General features: G+C 33.8%; 1 protein-coding gene across 1 annotated transcript in view; it reads right to left on the minus strand.

The window, feature by feature from the left end:
* LOC143386394 (uncharacterized) overlaps window positions 1–27,428 on the minus strand; it is a 145,316-nt gene that overhangs the window by 77,142 nt on the left and 40,746 nt on the right. Inside the window, 5 exon segments of the mRNA XM_077108275.1 lie at window positions 19,415–19,512; window positions 21,681–21,768; window positions 21,919–21,991; window positions 22,082–22,198; window positions 26,981–27,061. Coding sequence (XP_076964390.1) covers window positions 19,415–19,512; window positions 21,681–21,768; window positions 21,919–21,991; window positions 22,082–22,198; window positions 26,981–27,061 — 457 coding nt within the window.

Here is a 27,428-nt window from a genome sequence, read left to right on the forward strand (position 1 = left end):
AAACCAAGAGAACAAGAGAGAAGCTTAACATAGTCACTTATTTAAAAAAAAAGAAAGGAAATAGAAGTTACAGGGCTCCAGGATAGAATACAAATGTAACAAAACAATGTAACTTTATTACAGGTATCTGAAGCCAATTCACTGAAGGGATTGGGGGTAGGGAGTGAGCTTACCTTAGTAATGTGGGAAATGATAGAATCTGTAAGACTAATGGCAGAAGGAACTATGCACAAGTACTACACTTTAGTTGACAGGAAAGGAGGAAAGAAAGGAGGCTAGAATGAACCATGTGGAAATGGATTGGAGTTGGTTTATGAACTCATGTTTAGCTTAATAAAGAGATAGAAGGTATAGAAATGTTTATATATATGTAAATACATATTCATGTCTCTTTGCTCAATAGACTAAGAGGGCCTGGAAGCAATAATATTGCAATAGTAACAAACATGCTTAGGACTCAGATAGTAATTTCTAATAAGATTCTCCTAGGATTCTTAGAGAAATTCCAGATTTTAGAACTGAGCAGTAAATATACATGACTAATTTGGAACATGCTGTAGTAAAACTCCTCCCCCCAAAAAAGCAAACTAAAGTATACTACTATGATGGAATAGTTAATGGGACTAGAAGCCAACTGAAAGTTCCCATTGGGCAAACCTGGAGCAACAAAATAAACAAATAAACATTTCATTATTAACCAATGTATAAACAACATATCCATAAATAAATACATTTTATTTATTGATATAAAAGATTTCATAAATAGACAAATGAGAGAATATTCTGTGTAGATAAATTCCAAATAATTTATATAATACTCTGTTCTCAAGGAGGTGGTCCCTAACACAAACCGGGTAATCAAGGTAAATATCAGTCATGTGGTAAATCACATTGATAATCTATACCCTTCATAAACATCAAGGTATGCATAGCACACCCCATCATATAACCTTGATGTCTTGAAAAAGGCATTTTACTTCTGTGTATTCCTCCTGAAAATACATTCCTTCAATCTGATCATGAGAAAAACATCAGACAAATCCCAGCCAAGATATATTCTATAAAAGACCTGATGAGTACTCTTCAAAACTGTCAAGGTCATTGAAAAGAGGAAAACTGAGAAACTGTCATTTATAGCCAAGAGGAGTCTGAGTAGACATGCCTACTAAATGTTCTGTCATTTGCTGGATAAAATCTGTACCAGGAAAAAATGGCATTAAGGGAAAACTAAGAAATATGAATGATGTATGGATAGCATTTAATAATAATGTATTAACAGTGTAATGCTAATTGTGACAATGTACCAGATGCTCATAATGAGGAAACCTGAATATGGATTATATGGGAACCTCTGCCATGTTCTCAATACTTGTGTTGATGTAAAACTGCATTAAAATAGAAAGTTGAATTTTAAAAGGAGGAAGTTTGGAAAATTTACAGTATGTGAATTGAAATTAACTTACCTTGCTAAACTATGGTAATAAAGACTGGTGTTAGCATTAAGAGACACATAGGATGATGGAATAAATACATGGTCTAGAAATATACTCACATTAATATTATCAATTGATTTTCAGCAAACTTAATAAGGTAATTCAATGAAGAAAGGGTTTTTTAACAAATGAAAATGGAAGAGTTGGATATCCACACACATAATACAAAAAATATTTTGTTTGTGTTTATAGAAAAGTAGATAAATACACTTTAGAGACTTGTATTGAGAGAAATCAAATGTCATTTTTAACTATTGAAAAAAACAATGTGATATATGAGCATTCTTTTCATTATTTTTGAAACTTATCTGTATGTCTGAAAGTTTTGAAAACTAAATATTTGGCAGGGGGAGAATATAATAATAGAGTCAAGCAGAGAATAATAAAGGCTGCACTGCTGGGTGCAGTGACACAGCCTGTATTTCCAGCAACTCAGGAGGCTGAGACGGGGATCACAGGGTGTAGGCCAGAGTCACAACTACAGAGACCCGCCTCAAAAACAAAAAAATGGATTGTAGATGCTTCTCTGAGCTAAAGCACCTCAGTACCAAAACAAAACAAAAAAAACTGCTTTATAACACTTCTCCAAATGACTTGAAATAATTAAATTTGATTGTATTAAATATTCTAGCAACAGCAAACAATGGCTTTAAAATGAAACAAAAAGAAGTGGTAAATGCTGACAATTATGCAAGAGATTAGAGTAAGATAATGACAGAATAAAACTCAATTGAATTTAGCATCATGAAGGTCATTTGTAACTTGCAGGAAAGTAGTCTCCATGGGCACTGAGAGTGGAAATGAATTGTAAGTAGATGGGTGTAAATAAACAGTGAATAAAAACAGCCTAGCAAAAACCTCTTTGAGGAGATAGATACAAGAAATGTTTCTATTCTAGGAGGACAAAACCAGGAGGAAAGGGATGCAAAAATAAGGTTTGGGACTGTGGGGAGAGATGGTAGATTTTGCATTGGTTGGCTTCTATTTTTTAAATGGAGAATGAAGCAAAGGTCTTCACATTAAATTTAGTCTGAAGAAATCGAGAAGCCTGAAGAGTTGGAAAGTTAACTTTTTAGAAGATCATAGTAAGATTTCTATGCTATTGTGGCAGTCCAGAATGAATTTGTAATAGAATATGGAATATTAATGGATGTACATAAATTATTGTTAATTAGGTAGCAGTGTATGTTTTGCATTTATCTGAGAGAAATTGTAACTATGTTCACTCAGAACACTGTATAGAAATCATTACAACAGATTTAATTACTCAAACATCTCAAATGTCTTTCAACTATTAGATTAGATACATTCATAAAACGGAACACTACTCCCCTGCAAAGAGGAAGAAACAAAGTTCTGAAACATGCAGTAACATGGAATCTAAAATGTCTTATGTTAAGTGGAGGAAGGCAGACTTGAAACAATGCAAAATGCAGAAATTCATCTATATGAAGTTCTAAAATATGCAAAATGATAACTTATAGAAAATAAACCAGTATTGACTTATGGCCCAGGGATGATAATGGAGTAGGCTACAGGGGCATTCTTGGGCATTTCTTATATTGATGAAACTGTTTTACCTTTTGATTGTGGTGATGCTTACATGGCTCTATGTGTTCATCAAGCCTCATAAATCTGTACACTAAAATGAAGACTCTTATTATATGTAAGTTAAATATTTTTGCAGTTTTTTCTCATTTCAAGAATATGTATTTTTTATCTTTTAAACCCAACAAGAGTTTTAATACTAGTCCTAAAATCTTATTTTATTGTTCTTCAATATTAAGATGCAATATCTTGATATTAAAAATGTAGAGTTTTGGAATTTAGATATTGCCTGAGGAAAATAAACAATTACATGAAATATAATAAAAGTGGTCTTGACAGTCTCTCAAAGTAGAAATTCCCACTGTCCTTCCAAGTGGATGTTACAGGTGTATCAAGGATGCTGATCTCTTGTAGTTCCAGGGGCAGCTGAGTAGACCTTGGGCCCCAGTGCTCCTAAACTAGCCATTTCAGCAGGAAGCAACTTCAACTGTTGACTAACATTCTGACAAGGCAATGGGAAATGCATTTTTTTCCCTCTAAACATAATGAATGTGTAAAGGAAAGATACCACTACACATGTGCTATGCATGCTGAAAGAAAGTCCCTACTTGTCATTGAGGGTGTGGTACAGTAACATACATGACAAAACCAACACTTCTCTATGGGTCTGTACAGTGATGGCAAAGTAACAATGAAAAAGGTAAGAATCATTTTTTGTGTGTGTGGTGTTGAGGATTGAATCCAGGGCCTTGTACATGAGAGGCAAGCACTCTACCAACTGAGCTATATCCTTAGCCTAAGAATCACTTTCATAACAGGAGAAAAACTAGGGGAAAATATTTAATAGCATGATGAAGAGGGAAACACTAGAATCAACTAAACACATCCTCAGTTTTTTATTTCCTATTCCCTCTACTAATTTTTTTAACTGAGTAACAGTTTTCAAAATTATCTAAGACAAATTCTTTTAATTAATGGTGGACTATAGATATTTCTAAGAATTGAAGGAAATGGAGGTGAGAAGTACAGTAACATGAGTGAAGAAATAATTCCAAGGAATACTTTACATCTTAACCAAATGAGTACCATAGGAAACATGTACCAAGGAATGAGATTACTCCAGGGCCTTGAGGAATTTCAGAAGATGTGCTCTATGTAAACTAAATTCCTTTTCTGTGATGGAAAAGTAGTGCCAGCAAGAAAGTTGTCATTGCATGGTTGCCGATTTCTCAGAGAGCTCTAGAGATCTTTCATGTTGGGGATGAGGATGTGGAAAGTTATTAAGGAAAAAAGTATCTGAACTCGATCCTTGGAATCATGATAGGTAAACAGATATTTATCAAATTATTTCATATGTGCCCTGAATATACATTGTTATAAAAACTTTACAAGGAAAATATTTTAGAACAAACAGAAAACAACAGAAGGGTAGCCAGCCATTACAGATAGGAAAAGATCATTTGAAATGGGGGATGATCATATATTTTCCAATATGGAAAATTTCTCTATGGGATTGGATCTAGACATATTCTATTTTAGAAAGATGATAAGAAGATATAATTTTATAACTGCTACAAGAAATCATAGAAGACAAAATATAGCCAAATACTGCAAACAGGGGACAATATCGATTTATTCATTCACCAAATATTAATAAACAGAGAATACATGTTAGTTCCTATGATAGATTGGAAACTAGAACAATGAAAAAGAAACATTGATTTTCCCATGAATTGGACAGAATAAGATAATAGACATTAAAGTTGATAGGAAATGATAATTCACTAGGGTTGGAAGTTAAAAACTACATTTTCTCTTTAAATTCTCACTTATAAATAATAAATATATAAAGCTATACTAATATTTAATGTACAAATTGGCATGAAATTCCTTTTTGAGCCCAAATGCAAGACCTCATATGTGCTGTATAGCTTCTTGAGATAACCTGATGAAACTGTGGGAGTTCAATAAGACAGGTGACCTTGCTCCAATTTGAACTGTTGTAAGTTAAGCACACTAGTTAAGGTATCTCGACAGATCACATTGTGTAGTTTTAATAAAACACACACCAAAAATGAGGAAGAAATCTTAAAAATTTTTACAAAGTAGTCCACAAACAGCAGGCAATTGTCTTAATGTAAGTATACCTGAATAGTTATGCTGCAGCCCAGCTGGCTGGACAAAATAACCAGGGGGTGATGAACAACTTGTATACATTGATACAGCAGGAGTGGGAGCCATTTATTGTAGGACAGGAGTGGTATTTATATATTCCACACAGCTTATCTCATTAACATAAACTCGATACAGCAGTCAACCAATAAGGAATCTCCATACTTAATGGCTCGCTTTTGTTACTTCACAAACCAGTCCCTCTGGCATTTTGCCAGGCGCCATCTTGACTTGTTTACAGACCCTAACATTTCTCTGGCAAAATGCCAGGTGCCATCCTGACTTGTTTATAGACTCTAACATAGTTAGACACTGATAGTGCTGAGATCTTGATTCTTCTTCATTTTTTATCAGACACTTATGAGTTAAAATCAGTAATAATTCCATGAGATCTAATATAGTCATGTTCAGTAATAGTATTGATATTGACTTAAATATAATTATTAAAATCTAATGAGAAAGTTTTCTACTAATGGGAAATTTTGAAAATTATTTCAAAAAAGAAAATAATTAATATTACATTCACCTTTTCCTCATTCTTTTTCTATTTCTATAATTGGCAAAGTTTTATAATTAGATATCATATATTTTATTATGTTTGTATTTTAATACAGGCCATAATTTATATATTGTGTTAGCTTTTCATCACTGTGACAAAATACCTGATAAAATTAACTCAGTGAAGGAATGATTTATTTTGTCTCAAAATATCAGATATTTCAGTCCACGGTCTCTTGGTATCATTGCTCTGAGTTTGAGGTAAGGAAAAACATCAAGGCAAAAGGGTGTATCAGAGCTGCTTACCTCAGAGAAGCCTGGAAGCTTTGTCAATTGTTTCCATTGTCAATTCCCAATAATGCCAAATTATAATTTTATCAATTGGTTAAGCCTTTTGTGAGGTTAGAGACCTCATGATCTAATAACATTTTCAAAGGCCTCACCTCTGAACACTTCTACATTGGGGATCAATCTTTCCATTGGGGGATCGTCTAGATCCATACGGTAACATATAATTAAAACATTAGTATACAAATTCATGAAAATATTTACTTTATGAGAGGCACATCAAAAACATTTTCTAAATACTAGTTCAAGGAAACTAATATCAATAACCAGGAACATGATAAAAGAGATGTTTTAGGGACATTTAAAAAGCAATGTGAACATGATACAAAGAATGTAATAATCATTAGAAACCAACATGACTTTTCTAAAAAAAAAAGCACACAACTGACTTCATTTATCTTTTCAATATCATTCTTATATTTAGAAAATAGATTAAATATTACCAAAAAAAATCAAGATGTGAATAAAATTGCAGACTTTAGATGACACATGCCAGGAAGAATAGCTTGTATGACAGATAACCGGAATAATCTTTCTGGCTCACTTCCTCTAGACCACAGCCCAGATTTCTTCAATTACCCTGAGAATGAGGTCTACAATCTATTGATTCTACCACCCTTCACTGACCCCCAAGTGATGCCTTCATTACCCTATTTAGCCAGTTTAAATTTCACAGCTCAATCATTACAATCATTCTTACTAGGCCCTTAGCTCACTTGGCTCTTGCTGGCTTTCTCCACTGAACTTCCACCCTCTACACCTACATCTATGATTGAATCTTTTTCTTTTTTTTTAAAGAGAGAGTGAGAGAGGGAGAGAGAGAGAGAAAGAATCCTAATATTTATTCCTTAGTTATCGGCAGACACAACATCCCCGTTTGTATGTGGTGCTGAGGACTGAATCTCTATAGAGATTATCCTCATCTTTGATATGTGGAAACTTAGACTAAGTTAAGAGATGAAGTAACTCACCCAAGAATGTTGTGAGCATATTCCATGCCTTGGCACTGGAAGCCCAAGTTTCAGCCAAAAAGACATGCTCCTTGCCCTCATGGTGCATACTGAATAGAGAGAAAAAACAAGCATGATATTAAAATAAACATGCTACAGAAGTGCCTGAGTGAATTCCTATCTCTGACCTGGGGTGGGTGGTGATGGGAAGTTAGAGAAAGTGTTGATTATCTTAAAATACAAGATGAATTGGGAGTCTGGGGCTATTGCTCAGTGGTAAGTCACTGTGTTTGATCTTTAGCAACACATAAAAATAAATTAAATAAACTAATTTTTAAAAAAGATGAATTTTATTAAGCCAGTCTAAAAAAGCAATGAATGTTATGTATGCTTGCCTAACATGCACACCTGAGTCCAATCCCTCGCACTTCAAGAAAAATTCAAAAATAAATAAATAAAAATAAGCAATGAAAAAAGTCCTTGTAGAAGAAACAATATGTACAAAGTCCAGAGATAAGACAAGCAATATTATAAGAGTAAAAAGTTTCAAAAACAGGTACTGAAGAAATCACTACAGACCAGATCCTTCAGGATCTTGTAGGTTACAAAAAGGAATTTGGAACTGATTTCGGGTTTAGAAAAATATTATTTGGGGGAAGATTTCTCTGATTGCAGTATGAAATAAATGAATTTTTAAAAAAATAGAGTAAAATATTTTAGATGGGATTAAAGAGATCATCAATACAGATATTCTGTCTGACATCAGTGCCAATTTGACATGGTTTACTCATAATGGTTATGCAGCTATTGTTTCCACTAGAGGGAGAATACAGAGATCTAGATGATTTCTATCCCTTCAGCAGTTATTTATGAGAAAAGAGAAGCTGAAGATTGACTGGATATAGCTAATGGAGGAAAAAGGCGGCATCAAGAGGAACCCTCCCAAGAGATTTCTAAACAGAGCAACTATGTAGATAGTGATGCCAAATTTCTATGCAAGAAAAGATGTGAAAGAGACCAGGAGGAGACCACAAAAAAATTGATTGATCAGAGGAGTTTACTTACTCCAAGAATTCACTATAGGTAGAGTAGAAGAAATGGTTTAAAATGAAAATTCTGATTTAGCAAAATGAGTTTTTTTTTTTAAAGGGTGATACCGTTAACAAAGCTATCGATTCTTTTATATTTAAAAAATAAAACCCTTAAGCTAAATTGTCAATCCCTATCTTTCTATAAAATAGGTTATCTTTCTCAATCCATAAAATATAGGCTTTTATTTTTGCATAGATTAATAATCTGACCTTCTCCAAGTTGCTAATGCCTAAGAAATGGCATCAAGACTATAGATTAACCTTTATAGGCTGTACTTGACATGAATTTTTAAGAGATATAGTGTCTTCAAATAAATGATTCCAACACAAATTTAAGATTCAATTAGCATTAATGGTGGTATTAGAAATAATAATTTCAATTATAAGCATAATGCATTTTTCTTGGGAGATTAATTTAGAGTAGGTACTTGTAGTTTGCCCTAGCACAGCCATACTTCAAGACTGCTTTTGACCAAGGAAAGGCTCTTGTACTAGTTTGATTTGAGCTAATAGAATATGTTTTAAAATATTAATTTTATGTAACTCATTTCCATAAATTTATTTTTCTCCAGTCTTCTGAAAAAAAGGATTATAAGTTAAAATAAAAACAAGAATTTTATATATAATTAAAGAAATCTCCAATTTGTTCTTCATGTGAATTTTATGTTTATGATTTAAGAAGAAATATCTGTGAAAATGGCATTGTGTTACATAAGAATAAAATAAGCAGTTTCCCCTCAGTATTATTTTTCACCATTTCACTTACTGAAAGAAAAAAGTTATTTTAGGAGGTGTATGACTAAAATCATAAGTAATTTTTAAGGATGTTTAGAGCTATGTTCAAAATGCGGATCATTAGAGCTTTCCTGGAAATAAAAACAAAATATCTATGACATCAAAATTATCCAAACTGAAAACTCCAAAGAATTTTCTTCTCTATTTAGAAAAAAAAAATGTGATTAAAGAAACTGGTGTCAGGGTCATTGTGGGGATGGATTTGACAAGGTAGAATAGAAGGATATACATACATTTCTTTACAGTGTACAATAAAATAAGTGGATTAAGTTGGGAATGGTGGCCCATGCCTGTAATCTTGTTGGCTTGGAAGGCTGAGGTAGGAGAATTGTGAGTTCAAAGACAGACTTAGCAACAGCAAGGTTCTGAGCAATTTAGTGAGACACTGTCTCTAAATAAAATACAAAAACAGCCTGGAAAAGTGGCTCAGTGGTTAAATGCCCCTGGGTTCAATCATTGGTATATCTGAATTAATATAAATTTGAATAATATAAATTTGGTAGATTTATATGTTAAATTAACTAGAATTCCTTTAAAGGCTCAAGAATGCTAGCAATTATAGATAACATTTACCAGCAATTTGTATATGCTATAGAAAATATGTCAAATGAGTTAAGTGCTTTGACACAGATACAATTATTAATCTCAATTAAGAAATAAACAAAACTGGGGTGTGTTACTAATTTGAATTCTCCCAGTTAAGGAACAATAAAATCAGAGTCTTATGCCCATGTACAAACCTCCAAAACATGAGCTTAACTCCAACATGCTATATATTGACCCTCTTTGAAAACCAAGGGCAACCATTTACCACAATGTTTGTATTAGATTAGTGTATTTTATTGACAATATCTAACCAATGAGGGAAGGGTACCACAAATACAGGGAAGGGATAAATGTCAAATATTCTTCTGGATTGATCACTGAGATTATACCAAGCTCATAATTTATCCATTCAGATAGTCTACCTACTAAATGAAAATTAAACTAGATTAAAGAAGGCCACCATTCTACGGAAATGATATTTTTGGTGATGTTATTGGTTATTATGCAAATTCATCATATAATTTTAACCATTTAAGTGAAAAATTCTTCATAAAACTTAATTTTAAAATAGTTAAATGTAATATGCATTAATTCATCCAACACATACTTTCTATATAGTCAAAACACCTTGGTTGTTACTTTGAGAAAAATAAAAGTCAAAGACAGTCTATTCTTTCCATGATACAACAATCTACTTGCCTGGCTTATAAAAAAAAAAAACTGCTGTTAAATTTTATATATAATTATTAACATTCAAATAATACAAAACACATGCTTTCAGCATCAAATTCATAAGCAATTTATAAACCAGTACAAAATAATGTAATAAAGTATTCATCTATGAAAGCAGAGAACATGAAATAAAGACTTAGCAACATGCATAGGCATGACAAAGAAAGAGGAATGGAAGGATGGGTTTTCATATAGAACATCAAAAAGTGATAAAAATGAATGTCTGAAGAGAAAAGGGAAAGTTTTGGTCAGCTTTTTTGCTCCTGTGACTAAAGGAACTGATAACCACAATTTTAAAGGAGAAAAGGTTTATTTAGGGGCTCACAGTTTCAGAGGTCTTAATCCAAAGAAGGATGGCTCCATTTCTTGGGACTCAAATTGAGGCTGAACAACATGGTGGAAGAATGTGGTATAGGGAAGCAGTTCATATGAATATTAGAAAGCAGAGAGAGAGACTCTATACTCCAGATACAAAATATATATCTTATAATCACGCCCCCAATGACCCACTTCCTCCAGCCGCATCCTATCTGCCTCCAGTTATTAGTTAATCCCAATAGGGATTGATTCACTAATCAGGTGAAGGCTATGACCCAATCATTTCTCTGCCAAACCTTCTTACATTGTCTCACACATAAGCTTTTGGGGGACCCTTCACATCCAAACCATAACAAGAAGGAAGGCATAAAAATTTATATTTGAAACTAATAAACTTATTGAGGAAATAAGAATGGAAAAGTTGGTGAATAGCAACTGCCAGTGGCCTTGAAGATCATATGATACAGATTTAGATGGAATAAAAACAACTTTGTTTTTATTTGATTCTTCAAATTACTTTACATTTTGGAAAAAATCTAATCTAATACATTATGCCCCAATGATATTTTTAATACCATTTGCCCAAAGTGCTTGCCTAACAATACCTGTCAGATAGATGTTTCATAAGTTGCTCTCCCAATTTCACTCTAAACATATTCAATGAGATTATCAAACCCAAATATTTCCAGTGCAAGTTGAAAGGTAGCTCTTCTTAGCCAAAATCTTTAAAACACACATACAGAGAGAGAGAGAGAGAGAGAGAGAGAGAGAGAGAGAGAGAGAGAGATTTGTACACACACTTTTTTAAACATTTTTAGAGCTGAAACTACACATTTTCCTCCATTCTCTTTAATATTACCTTAATGACAGATGTGTCTTTTGTTTCAATTTAGTCTCCCTTGTGTAACTTTTAATGCTTTCTGCAAAATTCAACAGTTAAATCTGGAGCCATAGAAATAAAACCTTGATAACTCTTAAAGGCTTTAAGATTAATGCAGGAAGAAATTACCTTGGTTAGTTATGCCTATTCTTATTAGTAGCCTCAGTTTGCCTTTACCAAAGAACTGGTGTGAGTTTGATGTGAAGCCAAACACAGTGGATCATGTTGTGTGGTTTGTTTTTAATTGCTAAATTCAAGGAGAAGCCAGAATTGCATTTTGAATGATTATATGATTGTATATACTATCAAGTAATAACAAACAAGATAAAGAAATTAATGTACATAATAAACAGAAATGAACACCATCTTTCTTATTTAAATTATGTCAAAAAACAAGTAATTCTATGGTGAAGAAGCAAGTTTAGAGGAAAAAGCCCACATATAAGTGTCACAAATATCTTTCTAAATAAGAATATCATGGACAGCTAAGCAACATCAAGACATATATTACATTGGGGAGCTTGTAATTGTTCTTCCAGAATATGCTATCAACACTGCAGTGTTTAATCAATTAATCATGCAGCTGCTATCATGCAAATCTCTACCAGGTAAACTGTCAATGTATCTGCATACTGTGCATGAACTAAGAATGATAACACAAAAAAAAAGTGGCTTTTTTAACCTGCTTCTCCTGTTCAAAGAAAAAATAGCAGAGCCAGTTGAAACTCTGAACTAAGAATATTCACACATAACTGAGAGAGTGATTGCAATCTTCTCATATCTACCTTATTTAATATATAATAAAAATGCCACTCAGATTTTTACCAATGGACAAAAGTAATATCTAATTATCTATTGATAATTGCATGTCAGATACAATTTTGAATTCTTTATGTAGACCTCAGTATTCCTACTAAAATATTTTTTGTAGTGGTTTTCTTCTAGCATCATTTTGCTTCCAGGGACATTCATCAATGTCTGGAACCATTCTGGTTGTCAGAACTTTGGGGAATGGTGGTGCTATTGGCATATAAGAGGCGTAGGTCAGGAATGCTGCTAAACATCCTTCAATGTACTGGACAGCTCCCACAACAAAGAAATCCAATCCAACATGTTAGCAGTGTAGAGAGTGACAAACTCTTCCCTATTTTCCTCTTCATTTAACAGATGAAAGGACATGAATCTTAAAGAGTACATAGGCTTTAAAAGGTTCAGTGGCAATAAGCAATAGAGCTGAAATTCCAGCAAAACACAGTTCAACTTCAAAACCTATATGCTTTTGGTGTGGGTAGGGCTGTAATCTACCCACCTGATCTTCATGACCCATTCAAATTCTTACCAGCAAGCTGGGAATTTATAGCTAGAGCTTTCTTGTTTCTCCTAACTTTCTATGGTTCTAACTATGAACCTTCTAGAAAGGTTATCTGATTGTCTCTCCATTCCTACCCTGGGTGTGGATGAGGCCTCCCTAAGGTTTTGCCCTACTGTTACCTGTTTCTTGATGTTGTAGTGTTCCTATTGCTCTCTTATTCTGCTACTTGGAATTTAATCATCATTTGAATCTTTACCAGGGAGAAGATGGAATGCTTACACAAATGCAGATTTCTGAGCCCCTTTGAATAACTGTAGAAGAATCTTCAAAAGACAATTTTGGTGCATTTGGTTGGCAAACCACATTTTGAGGAACACAGCACTGATAGTCCCTATTATCTTCAGTGTTCCAATATTGGAATCTCATGCACAATGCAGATTGCATGCTGTTTTGAATTCCTTATTACTGACAACCTAGAGAACAGGTTCAAGTTTATCAGGGGGACAAACTCTTCAGAATTACTGTATTTCATACTATGCCACTTACTAATATTTCATCATCTAATCAATTAAAACTTACAATAATATTTCCACAGATTTTCCAGGCAGTGCATAGAAAACAGGAATAGTTTATGATTGCTTATAAGTAAAAATCAGGTGCACCCCAAAGATGAGATTAAATAGATGGGGGATAACTAGTATGAAATGTTCAATGACAGTACAGAATATATTTTCACTGTATATTTTAATATGTTAGCAATATCACATCGTCTGCTGGTGATGAAACTACAGTTAATGTTTTTCCCCATGTTGCCTAATTTTTCTGTAATGAAGATGTACTACGTATGTGATTTGTTTTAAGAAAACATATTCTACAAGTTTTGGGAAAAATTGTGGGTGTCAGTGAGGACTCAATGCTGCATTCAGCATTCTTGCAATATTTAAACAATCATCACCATCACCATCACTGTCATCATCCCTCTAAATCTCACAACAAAGCTCTCAATTAACCAGAAGCTTCATGGATGATTTAAGGTATTTCACAATGAATTTGGGTACTTACTCCAAAACTGTAATTTAATAACATTTCAGTTAATAATTGTGACATGGAGTAAAGACAATTCTGAAAAGCACTGAGGAGGTAAGAGACACAAGGGCAAGAAAGCACAAAGGCTAAGCTTTTTTCAATGAGAAACTAAGAAAAAGTATTAAAGGGATGGAGGTATAAGATGACAAGAACTGAAGAGACAGCATCTAGAACTTAGAGGGGAGGAAAACAATTGTTTTTTTTTTTTTCTAAAGAGACTAAAAATTAACCAAGTAGATTTCAATTCCAGATAAGAAACTTCCTCCTCCTATAGAAAAGTGTTAAAAATTACAATGTGCAGCAAGAAGAAAGTAATATCCTTTCTTAAAACATGTTCAAATAACCCTCAGCCTCCCCAGTACCTGTGTAGGATGCATGTTCATCTAGGGTAATGGTGCTGGAAGATGACTGGGGAGTTTGATGCTAAAGCCAGTTTGAAATTTTCACCAAGCCTCCCAGGTGAAAAGCTGGGAAAAGCCTGGTTTCAGAAGTTAAAAATAGGTCTCTTTGCACAAAAATTATTAGGCTCCTTTGAGATACCAGGATTGCAGACTAGGGTGAGAGTCTAAATTTAGATTATTTTCTTTAAGGAATAGGCAGGCACCTACCAAGATGCATGTTCATCATCCATAGAGAATTAATGGAAACTAATGAATCTCCATATTTTGGCAGAAAAGTAACATGCTCAGGCTCAAACTCTGGATTGTTAGGATAAGACAGCAATAATACAAATGTGCATTTTACCCAAAAAGATTGCCAGGTCACATTAACAGCCTACTAACAAATGTGGTCAAATTTAGAAAAGTAGGGAGAGAAAATAAACAATTTAAATAATTTCATCCTGTACAGGCAAGTTATAGTCAATAAACCAATTTATAGTCACCTCCACAACCCACAAATTTTATGTGATAGGGAGAGCCAGACCAACTACTTCTATCATTTTGTTCAGATTTTCCTAGCATGGACACACACAAACATACAAGCTGGCCTTGAACTTGAAATCCTCCTGAATCAACCTCCCAAGGCAAAGAGCTTTTACATGCACACACCCACACATGTTTTTTCTCATTGTAGTAGAAATTTTTCCTAATAAGTGTTAGCAGATAGATGATCAATTCATTATAATCCCTGTTAATAAGTATTTGGTTTGAAATCTTTCACTATTTTAAATGGTATTATGGGAAACATCTACTCTTATCTAGTCCCAATCCATGACCCACAAAGCTTTAGGAAGGATCTTATAGGAATACAAATCTTATTTTATCTTTTGTTTGTTTGTTTAAAAGCCATTCATGGAATTCCATTACCATTAGAATTAGGCTCACACTTCTTTCCTTGGCCTAAAAGATTAGAATGTATCCTGTATATTCACTACCATCTTTACCCACCATGCCCACTGATGCTGATCTTTATTTGTTCCTCAAATGTGCCATGTTATTTTTTGCCTTGGGGCTTTTTACACATGCTCTTTCCACTGTTTATAAAGCTCTTTGCCTTGGGAGGTTGATTCAGGAGGATTTTAAGTTCAAGGCCAGCTTCAGCAATTTAGCTAGGCTCTGTCCCCCCAAAAAAGAACTGGGGATATAGCTCAATGATAAAGGATCCCTGGGGTCAGTCCCCAGTACCATAAAGAAAGCAAGCTCTTCACCCAGAGCTGTCTTTAATCTCTCAGTGTTCATCTTTACATCTTTCTCCTCAGGTTTAACCTTCTACCTGTTATTGGGCTCTTTGTTTCTGTCTCCATTCTTCATCTTTATGCCCCAGTTATAACTTCCTATGTAAAACAAGGTATCAGGTCTTAACTATTCCCTTCAGCATCTGCCTTAAGGCTTCACCTTCTTATATAAAGAAGTTCTAAGTAAAAACAATTCTTTCTCTAAGAATTCTCATGATGTTAAAATCAATTTTTCACCTACATGAATATCCATTCTCCCAGTCTCCTAGACCCTAAAGGTACTAACTGTTTTCTATACCTCTCTTTCTGCCTCCCCATGCCTCTCATCCAATGGCGTGTGATATCACTGACAAGTTCTCCTATACAAAATATCTCTCCATGCTCAAACTCTGGAGCAGACTCTTCTGATTATTGCCAAGAATATTCAATAACTCTCTGTTGGGTTCTCCTCCTGTGCTTTCCTTCTCCACCTTACTCATCAGACCATGATTGCCCTTCTCACTCCAGATCATAATACTCCTTCTAAGATATAATAAATTTACACATTCATTCCTAATTTTGAGAATTTCTGATGTGCAGGGCAGAGATAGAAATTTAAATAAAGCCCCTCCATGATTTCAAGCAGGTGAAATGTGCAGGGCAAAATACTGAAGTGCCTGGCTATGGCTTCACTTAACTGGAGTATCAACTGTTTTGCCTATCATTGGAACTCCCCCTAATGCAGCAGGAGCTTGCCTGTGTTCTATTTGCCTTGACTTTCCTTTCTGTTATACTGTTCCACACACTTCAGTTACAATGAAGTTATCATTTGCTGAAAAACTCTTAAATTCAATCTCTGTCCTTTCCATTCTGGCTGGCACTGCCCCCTCCTTTTGATGACACTGCACAGTCCTTTCTCCAGTGCTTTGTAAATCTAACTCCTGCAGCCTTCCAGAAAGCCACTTCCCTCCTCCCATCTTTCAGCAAGTGTAACCAATGTCCCTCTCACTTTGTGTTTATAGTAGAACACTTACCCAGCCCGCCTTCTAGAATAGGCACTTGTACATCTGTACTGTTATTCAATTTTGCATCTCTAAAAGTGTCTTTCACATAACAGGCACTCAATACATGCTGGAGTGAACATAACAAGCACACAAGGCAAGAACATCATTTTCAGCTCATAATCAGATTGCTAATATTAAAGGAGCCTGCAAAGGGATCTGGATCTACTGTGAGTATAAAATCAGCTACAGAGACTAAATAATACACTGTTGAATGATGAATGGATAGTAAAAGAAATCAGAGGAAAGTTCATTACATTGAGCTCATTCATTAAAAGAATAGAAAGTCAATGAAGAAATGACCTGACATTACATTTCAAAGCCCTAGAAAAAGAGGAATCAATCAATACTGAAAGCAGTAAAAAACAGAAAGTAATTAAAATCAGATCTGAAATCAAAGAAATTGAAACAGAAGAAAAAATTCAAAAAACTGACAAAACAGAAAGTTGTTGTTTTGAAAATAATAAATAATACTGATAAACCCCTAGCAATGCAAACAAAGAGAAAGAAAAAGAAAACTCAAATTACTAAAATTTGTGATGAAATAGGAAATATCATGACAGATATTATTGAAATATAAAAGATAATTTGAAATTATTTTGAAAACTTATACTCCAATAAAATAGAAAGTCTCGAAGATTTGACACATTTCTAGAGACATATGACCTACCCAAACTGAATCAGGAGGACATACACAATTTAAACAATTCATTTTCAAGAATGAAATACAAGACACCATCAAAAGTCTACCAAAAAAGAAAAGCCCAGGACTAGATGGAGTCTCAGCCGAGTTCTACAAGACCTTCAATGAAGAATTATCACCAGTGCTTCTCAAATTATTCCAAGAAGAAAAGGAGGGAACTCTTCCAAACTCATTATTTGATGTTAGTATCATCCTGATATAACAAAACAAGACAAAGACATATCAAAGAAAGAAAATGTCAGACCAATATCTTTGATGCACAGAGATGCCAAATTTTTCAATAAAATTCTGACTAATTGCAAAAACATATTTAAAAAACAGTGCCCCACAATCAAGTGGAGTTCATCCCAGGGATGAAATATTGGTTCAACATTTGGAATCAATAAATGTAATTCATCACATCAATAGACTTAAAGATATGAATCATATGATCATGTCAATAAATGCAGAAAAATCATTTGACAAAATACAGCACAATATTCTAGAACTAGTAAATGATTTCAGCAAAGTTGCAGGATATAAAATCAATACCCACAAATCAAATGCATAAATATACATAAATGATGAATCTACTGAAAGCAATTATGAAATTAGAAATTACTACCCCATTCACAATAGCCTCAAAAAATAAAATAATTGGGAATCAATCTAATAAAAGTGGTGAAAGACCTCTACAATGAAAACTACAGAACACTAAAGAAAAAATTAAAGACCCTAGGAGATGGGAAGATCTCCCATGCTCCTGGAAAAGCAGAATTAGTATCTTCAAAATGGCCATACTACAAAAAGCACAGTACAAATTTAATGCAATTCCTGTTAAAATACCAATGATGTTCTTCATAGTAATAGAAACAAAAATCATGAAACTCATTTGGGAAACTAAGAGATCCAAATAGCCAAAGCAATCCTTACCAAGAAGAGTGAAGCAAGAGGCATCACAATACCAGACCTTAAACTATACTACAGAGCATCACCATCATCTTCCACCTGCAATAGGAAAAGCAACAAGCTGGTAAAGATGGTAAAGAATCCAGAAGGATGATGGTTGTTCCACTGCAAGCTATGTCTTCTTGCCAAAATTGACAAGTTTATAATACTAAGGACTGTGCAGAGAACAGCATGGCATGCCCACTTCTTTAATTTCACTTACATTTAAAAGAAGTATCATCTGATCCTTGAATAAGAAACATGTCTCCACTTTCTCTGCATCTAATTCTCCCAGAGTTCTGTTTAGTTAGAATAGTTTAACAATTTTGAGTCAATGAACAGAGATAAATCTGTACTATTCAGTGTAAAAGTAGACAGGAGATTTTAATGCTTCTGTGTAGAGAAATTAATTTCTATTTCTAAACATTGTCTACTTAATGCTTCAGTATATTAAAAATGACTATTCATATATTTTTTATCAGCAAGTTCATTCTGAAGCAATAATATATTATGCTAATGGAATGTCAGTTGACTTTTTTTGTTGTTTGGTGGTGAAGTCTTCTAGCATTAAACGCTCATACTTGCTGGGGACACTGGTCAAATAATCAAAAAAGCAGGGTTGGTACTCTATATGGCCTTTGAATGATTTCAAAAAGAGGCAATTCAAAGGAAAGCATTAGTAATTTAAATAAGACCTTCCTGAAAGTAGATTGAATCTGTTTTACTCTGCCGGATTCTAATATGCACATCACATATGTACATATGTGTAAATGCTGACACACAACAGCCGAAGCGAAAAAAAAAAACCCAAAGCAAGTTGTGCCAGCCAAAAACAGAGTCACAGATATTTTAAAAATGTTCCCAGGATTATTTAAATGTCCACCAATCTCACAGTTCCTGTGTTTCTATACAAATAATTTTAAACAAATGAACAAAAACTAGCAACAATAATAGCAAGAAATGTCTTTGAGAGAAGAGAAAGGGTCTTAAAATAATGTTTTTTAAGGAATGGTTAGAACTCAGAAAAAAGAATCTTTAGTGGCCTTTTAACAATAGGTGGCATGGGGTCTATACAATATTGCTAAATCATATTTCGTGGAAAAAAGATAAATTTAATTTTTACAATTCCTGTATTTCTTATATTAATTCAGGCTCATAAACCATTTCTGCCAAACTTAACTCTGGTCAAAGCACAAGCTCCCACATTATATTTAATAAAAGGAACAACAAAAAAACAAAGTTTCCAAAAGCTTATGCATTAAGATCATATCTAATATACGAATGTGAAATCACAAATTACTTAGTGGTATAATTTGAAAGTGCTTTATTTTTTGTCCATGACTCATTGACAGGACAAAAGTTTTGGGGTTACTCTGACTACCCCTTACAAAGAAAACTCTAAAAAGAGAGAGGAAGAATTTCAATATGTTTCTACATTCACTCACAGATTTCATAGAAACATAGCATGTAACAAACCCAGGATGTGTACTCATAAAAGCCGTAGCTGGAATCTCCTTAACTGTGTATTCAGTGGGTATGATTATTAAACTTGGTGAATGATATGTTACAACATAATCTCATACTACAAAACTGTCATCAGTGCTAATGTAATTTTAATATGATAAATACACAGTCTATTTGTGACATTGTTTGCTTACAAACCCAGCAAAATATTCCATTGGCATCAACAATTTATGTTGTCCTTTTTCCACTGGGAAATTGGGTATTCCCATGAAACTACCAGAAAGAATAAGGGACGAGAACGAATAAGGGATGAGTGTGTGTGTGTGTGTGTGTGTGTGTGTGTGTGTGTATATGTGTGTGTATAAAAGACATAATGATTTAGTGTAAAATCATTTTTACCCCCTTTTCTACACTTGGTCTGCTTTATTCTTTTGATTCTGGCTTCTACTGCTACACAACAGAAAATAAGAAATTCTATATCCTTAAAATCCAACTTTAAATTGTTTATTAAATGTTTAAGTAAAAATGTTTCAAGTTAAAAAAAATATACCCAACGTGCACTTTAACCTTGAAGAATGCAGTGGGAAAGCCTCTATTAATATCAGGTTACAAAAAGAAGACATGGTCTAATGGTCTCAGAGAAAAAGGTTGCCGGGTATGGATTCTTAATTACTGGCAATGCAGTGAAAAGCCAGTTTTGTATTAATTACTGGCAAACACACTGTGTAAGTGGTCCCCACTGGTGACTTCAATACTAATCTCATTTTGCCTGGGCAAAGAGGCAGCCAAATTTGAGGCATCACAGATGTCTGATGAAATTATCCATTTTATTTGTGAGACTCTGACATTACATCATTAGGAGACAGGACAAAGGGCATTTCACGGAAAAATTAAGCAGTAATTCTTCCCCCTCCCAAGCAGATCACCACTACCATCTGGTGGAACACCTGACACCTTCACAACTTTCCGAAGGAATACCAAAATAATAGAAACAGGCATGATTACTCTGTATAATTATTTTCTCCGGGTTACACATTCATAAATAAAGGGAATTATAATCTTCTAAAACATTTAAATCATTCTTTATTATTTTTTTTCTTTTCCTGACCTCACTGGATTGTAACTCTGATCACTGTTCAAATTTATATCCAAAAAATGACCGTGCTCCAAGCAGAGACGTATATTAAAATCCTTTCTTATTTAGACTCTGATGAAATGGTGACTTGTTATTAATAATCTTCCATGTGAAGATGCATTTTTACCCAAATGTCAGTATTAAATCTCCTCAAACTCTTGTCATCATCTTAAGTCAACCTTGGAAGTTAAAAGATTCTTTCTCCAGTTGTTTAAACTGGTAATGGTTTCATTTCTCATCCAATCCTCAATAAAATGTTCTCATTGTACTGCATTTGGGAAGGAACTTAGCAGTATTAAAGTACCTGAAACTGAGTAATGTGAGAAGAAAATCCTTCAGATTATAAATCTCTCATAAAATATTTTATGCTTCTCTTGTGTACTCCATGGTATCCCATTAAAAGATAACACAAAAAAATCATCAAAAAGTACTCTTTTAATTTTTAAGCTGTTAATATTTAGAGAAAAAGCAATAGGGATGTAAAGAGAAATAAAAGCAAACATTGAAAACATCAGAAAAATTTTTTCTACTTAATATACCCTGCATTACACCTAAAAAGAATTACAATGTATAGGATAATGTCATAATGTAAATCATATTTTAGAATCATATTAATTACTTGTTCAAATTGAAACATTGATTCTCATGAATTAATATCTAAAATGCTAGAATTGGCACAGAATGGATAACATTAGTGCTCCTAGTCAAGAACAAATAATACTATTCTCTTCTGTGTTAATTTATACACAAATACTAAGCACACTCTGTGTACTGGGTATTATACAGATATTGCTAGAATTCAGTGATAGCCACTCTTACAGAACAAAGTCATTTCTGCGTTATGATAAGCCAAAATTAAAAACACTTTGTGTGCACTGAATAAATGATTATTATTTACTGGCAAAATCCAAACCAAATCCAAAATCGAAACTCAAATTCTACTCAACACTAAAAGTATCAAACTTACCCATCCACAAGTCCTTGCTGAATAATTAATCACTGAGCTTCATCTCTGGAAATCTTGTGGTGAAACCATGGCTGGGACCGATGGATGGCTAAAGAAATAAAACAAATGAATACAAAGGTTTGCTTGCAGTGACTGCAATTTCACTACATATATGTCCCCCATCACTTAGTGACCACATGTCACTAAAGTCATGTCAAGCTGCCCATCAGCTCAGTGACCATGGCTACAGCAGTCATACCCATGTTTGTGGCAGAGGTCTGTGAGGAGGCAGTGGGGTTACCGTGACTGCCCATGCACAAATATCCTTTTTTCTGAGCAAGGAATGGGAAAACAATTCTCAGTTTTGGGGGTGAAACAAATTCAAATTAAAAATTCTTTCAAGAAAGTGAAATCATGAGTACCCTCCAAGAGAGTCCTTCCTCAACTGCAACTGAAAGAGCTTCAGTGGGATTTTCTATAACTCTGCTTTTCTGACCTGAGAATTCCATTGCTACCAGGGAGTTCTCTGATATACTTCTCTGAAGAAAAATTTTGAAAAACCAAACAAAACCAGAAAACACTTTCAGGTCATGAAAATCTTCAAAAGTAATTGTTTACTGTTTTGCTGGCAATATGCTTCAATTTGAGACTGGGATTCCCAAAGTGGCTATCAGGAAATTAAAAAGTTAAAAGTACATATTCAATATAAAATGATGCTATGGAGAACTTTGCTAAATAAGTTCAATGGCTATTTGTTGGGATAACTGAATTAAGTGCTGAGTAATGTGATGAAAATCTTTGAAAGCACGTCTTTCCCCTAAAACAAACCTCTTTTTCACATTATCTCCTAATATGGTAAATCTCCAACTGAGGAAGAAATAACCCTTCCTACTGGCTATAAAGAACTACCACTTCTGAACTCATCTCTGTATTAAGCTTTATGTCAAATCCACCAACTTTGAAGCCACGATTTTATGATTCAAAATATGTAAAAGCTATTACTTAGATTGATACACATCTTCTTAGAAATAGTACTCATGTTTTCTAAAGGAGCAAATTGGAATATGTGTTTTGAAAGCTTATCCTGTCAAGTTTCATTTTATTTGGAAAATGAAATTTAGCAGAATAATAATACATAATATTAGATTTCCTATTAAAATTTTTACGATGGGGCTGGGGTTATGGCTCAGTGGTAGTGCACTTGCCTGCCTTGTGTGAGGCACTGAGTTTGATTCTCAGCACCACATACAAATAAATAAAGGTCTGTCAACAACTAAAATTTTTTTTTAAAAATTTATGATGTAATATATAAACACTTTTTCATTTTTGAAGAGATGGGTGGCCAAGTGATAGCTGCAAAAACAATTCTGAATGACAGAAGCACAGACATGAAAAGAAGACATATTTAAACAAATGTAATCAAAACAATGATAAAGTCAATGTTTTTGCTAATTACTTCTTATATTCATAGTCTCTAAAGGGAAAGTAGAACATATAAATCCAGGATTTTATTTTTATTTTCTTTTTTTTCTGGAGTCCTATTTTGCAATCATCTTTCAAGAATCAGGCATGCTATCCCACAATGAGTCATGAGTACTAAAAAAAGAGAAAATTGCCAAACGCTCTAGTCAAAAATCTCACATGTCTTATACACTAGGAAGATAACTTAAAACTAAGCAAAATTTAAAAAAAATTAAATGGAATTGTATATCACTTATTCTTCAATCATTACTAAAAGAACAAAACCCAAAGTGAAATTACACTGGTAAATTATGAGCCAACCTGCATCTGGAGACTTTTGGCTTTCATACACACACACTCTCTCTCTCTACCTTTGGAAAAGATACTATAGTCAAATGTGGGCTTCAAACAAAACCTGATCCTCAAGAAAACAAAATTTAGTTTTCTTTATCACTGCCTCACACATCCCATTTTATTGGCATCTGTTATTTTCTCTTCAAACCATGTGAAAATGACTGACAATGTTATTATGGTCCATCTATATTTCTAGAGATCTGGTATGCAATCTTCCATTTGTTACAGGAGACTTTATAACTGACAGCTGCTCTTTCCAGACAGATGCTGTCTCAGTAATCTCTATTTGCTGTCACACCTTAGTTTCCCATTCTCGCCCCGCGATCTTCCATGCTGGGCTGTGGACCAGTTGAATATACTTTTGCTTTCCCAACATTAATGGAAAGTGTCCACCTGCCCAAATCAGAGTAACTAACCTGGATCCTAATGATAGATTTATCCTTATAACATCTTTAACTTCACATGCCAAGATGGGTTCTATAAAGAGAAGTTCCTGATAACATAAAAATACTGTGAGGAAAAAAAAACAAACAAGCTTTTGTTCTCTCCCTACCCAATACAGGGGACCAGATGTTCAATAAGATCCCATGTTCCATAATTATTTGACAAACAGAGAATACAAGACAATTAAAGAAATTTTCAATTTGCTACAATAACTACACTAAGAGGAAACAGGAGTGCAGTAAATGTTGTCTACTGAATGGCAGGTGGTGGATGAAAAATTAATAGTTTACCTTTGGTGGACAAAGAAATGGAAGTAAAGCAAAGTCTGACAAATCCAAAAGGTCATTTTCAGCTCAATTTCTTTCACATAGGAAAGCAATGCTGGTAACATTCAGAACTGGCTGTATTTCTCAAATATTTGTTCCTTTTTCTAGCTCTTCTTAGGGGATGAACAGGGTAGGTCCTAACATAATGAGCCATGATTTTAATTGCATAGCCTTTCTCTCTAAGAAGGGAAGCCTGGGTGTATCCTGGATTACCCAGGCCAGACTCTGAGACTGCTTGTATCCACTTTTAGTGAGGTTTACATGTAAAATGGTTTTTAGGCAATATAACTACATGGCAACTAGACATGCTTTCTCTGCTACTCTATTTGAAGGATCTTGATAAACCTGCAGCTCAGAACGACTGAACAAGAGGGCAAAGAATTCCTTTGGATATTGTTCTCTCATCTGCTTCATACAGAGCCAAAGGATACTCCAGATGTAAGAGTCAGGAGATTATGCAACTACCCCCTTTTTTTACACTGCAGGACACCAGAGATCCAACCAAGATCACACACCTTATGGTAAAAATAGCAACCAATATGTCCCATCTAGGGTTATTTCAAGTGCCACATAGTGGGAGGTAAAGGAAAGAAACTGCAGCTTAGCATGTTTAGCCCAGGGTCAAAAATAAAGACTAAAAAGAACTGAGCAGACATTTTCTCCCGATCTCCTCACTCCAGCCAGGAACATATTAACAGACACTCCTTTAAATGAATTCCTCCTTTACCCTAAAATGAACCAAGTCTATCTGACTTCCTAAAGTATCTGCTGATGATTCTCATTTCAAAAGTTGATATGAGTGGCTGTCACATGGTATTATGGCTAGGTGCTCCCTTTGGTATGAGAACAGTTGTTTTGTTTCTCTTCTCAAAATATGGACATTTTAAAAGCGAATACTATTACTTGAGAAAGGTAACTAAATTATTCGAACTTTTCTATGTAACTCACTGAAAATAGTTCATGAGTAGAAAGCAGCAGAGACAGTTGAGGGGCTCCAAAATCATTCAGGTCACTGATCCCTCTGTAATCATCTAGAAAAGTGGATCTCTCCATACACACAAAAGTAAACACAAATGCCTCCCCAAACATCTAGGTCTCCTTCACAGACATTAAGAATAGCATAGATACAGTTCTCAGGTGCTACCTTCTATGATCACAACTCCTGTGTAGAACAAGCCCTTACCACGAGGCATTGGGACCTCTTGCCCCTATCACACCTGATTCCAGTCAGATTCACTCAAGGAGCAGTTCTTTTTACAGATGGGGTTGAATAAGCAAAGACCGGCTAAGCAAACTCAGATATGCCATGATCAACAGCAGAATGACTTTCAGTGGGAAAAAGTAAGAATAATATCACACTTCTATGCTAACAAAAGTAATGAAAATGGAAAGGACTTTATGTATAACATTTTTCCTATGATTAAAAGGACATTAAATAATAATTGCTTCCAAACGTTTGGCTGCTATTAACACGTCCATGCTAATAACTCTAGATTCTAAAAGAAAATTTGGAGGGATTTAGGAAAGGATTAAGATAATAAAATTCATTATTTTTTATATACAGATGGATTGAAAGATAAGAGTAAGCTGACAAACTGTAGCAAATATTCACCTTAAAGTGATTTCTATTATAAAAATTCATTACATTCATTAGTTTCTTATTTTAGGGCTTAAAAGTAATACGATACAAAGATGAAAAGTTATTCTTCCATAATTTAAAGCAACATAACTAAAAAATAGGGGCTCTTTTTCTATATCATCTATTGGGCTTCATAATCAACATTATTTCATGCCACATTCCTGGAACTGAGCATTTCATCTGCCACATTGCATGTGGGTAAATGAACCTTCCTTGGTCACAGTCAGGAAGAACACATTTTTAGCCTAAGTGGAAACACAGTTTTCAGAAATGTGCATTAACTGATCTGTAAAACAGGCACAAACATTTGAATTTCTAATATACTCAATATTAAGGAGTGCTCCAAGAATTGCAAAACATAAACTTTAAGTTCAGAAATAAATTTCTGTGTTAATGCACAAGAAATTAAAATTAAGAGCTGAAGAAGGTAAAAGATTTGCCTGTGTGTGTCTGCAAATAAATATCCAACTTACATTTGGTAAAACTGTGAGAAGCACTGCATAGTTAATGTAATGCATGACCTATATTTTGACTTGTAGTTTTTGCATTTCCTGGAAAGCAGTCTGCTTTTTAAGGACCTGGAACTTAAAAAAAATTACTGTTAGAAAGCCAGAAAGTAAAAACATACACGTGCATATATTACAATTTTTAAAATTTAAAATCACTGGCATCTCTATAATAAGCTACAACAATCTCAGAATCAGTATTAAAATAAATAAGCAAACCCACAATCAAAGAAAACTAATTAAAAAACACACAATGCCAAGGAAAATGTTCTACAAATTATCGTATTAAGAATCTAATCCTCAAATGATATAATGGCATAGAATATACATTCCTTCAAATATTTAAAATATTTTACTAACATATAACATTATGTATTATAATTGAATATTTCATATATGTCCTATGATTTTTATCACAGACCATACACATATGCTATCCAAGTATAAAAATTCCATATAACATCATACATACAAAGTATAACTTTACTTGACCAAATGGAAATGGTAAATATATTGTAGTATACATTTGTAATGTAATAGCAAATTAACATAATATAAAATAAAATATAGGTTCAAAAAACCGATCTTTACCATGGGTGATATACTCTGAGAACTGCAGCCACTTCTGCCTTGATATGGAGGCATATAATTCTGGTACAGCTGCATGCCATACTGCAAAATAAATAAACAAAAACACAATGTTACAACTTTTACTTTACTACACTGGTAATTCAATTAAAATATTCTTTCATTAATCATATGTTATCAGTATAAAAAATAATTTTGTGATTTTCCTTCAAACAGACAAGTAAAGCAACCAAAATTTTGACAGAAAATCTTTTAATGCCCTTCAACAATACATTTAGAAAAGATATGTTTCTCTAATTTGTTTGTTTTACTGAGGCTCCAAAATTAAGGTCTTGCTCACTAGTATTACTTTATACTGGTATTACTTTATACTGAGACTTACGTTTCTACTTACATACTCACATAGTTTGCAGCAAAATGATTTGGACTGGTACCTTGTCTCGTGAAAACA

This window comes from Callospermophilus lateralis, unplaced genomic scaffold (assembly GCF_048772815.1).
Source record: "Callospermophilus lateralis isolate mCalLat2 unplaced genomic scaffold, mCalLat2.hap1 Scaffold_323, whole genome shotgun sequence".
NCBI lineage: Eukaryota > Metazoa > Chordata > Mammalia > Rodentia > Sciuridae > Callospermophilus > Callospermophilus lateralis.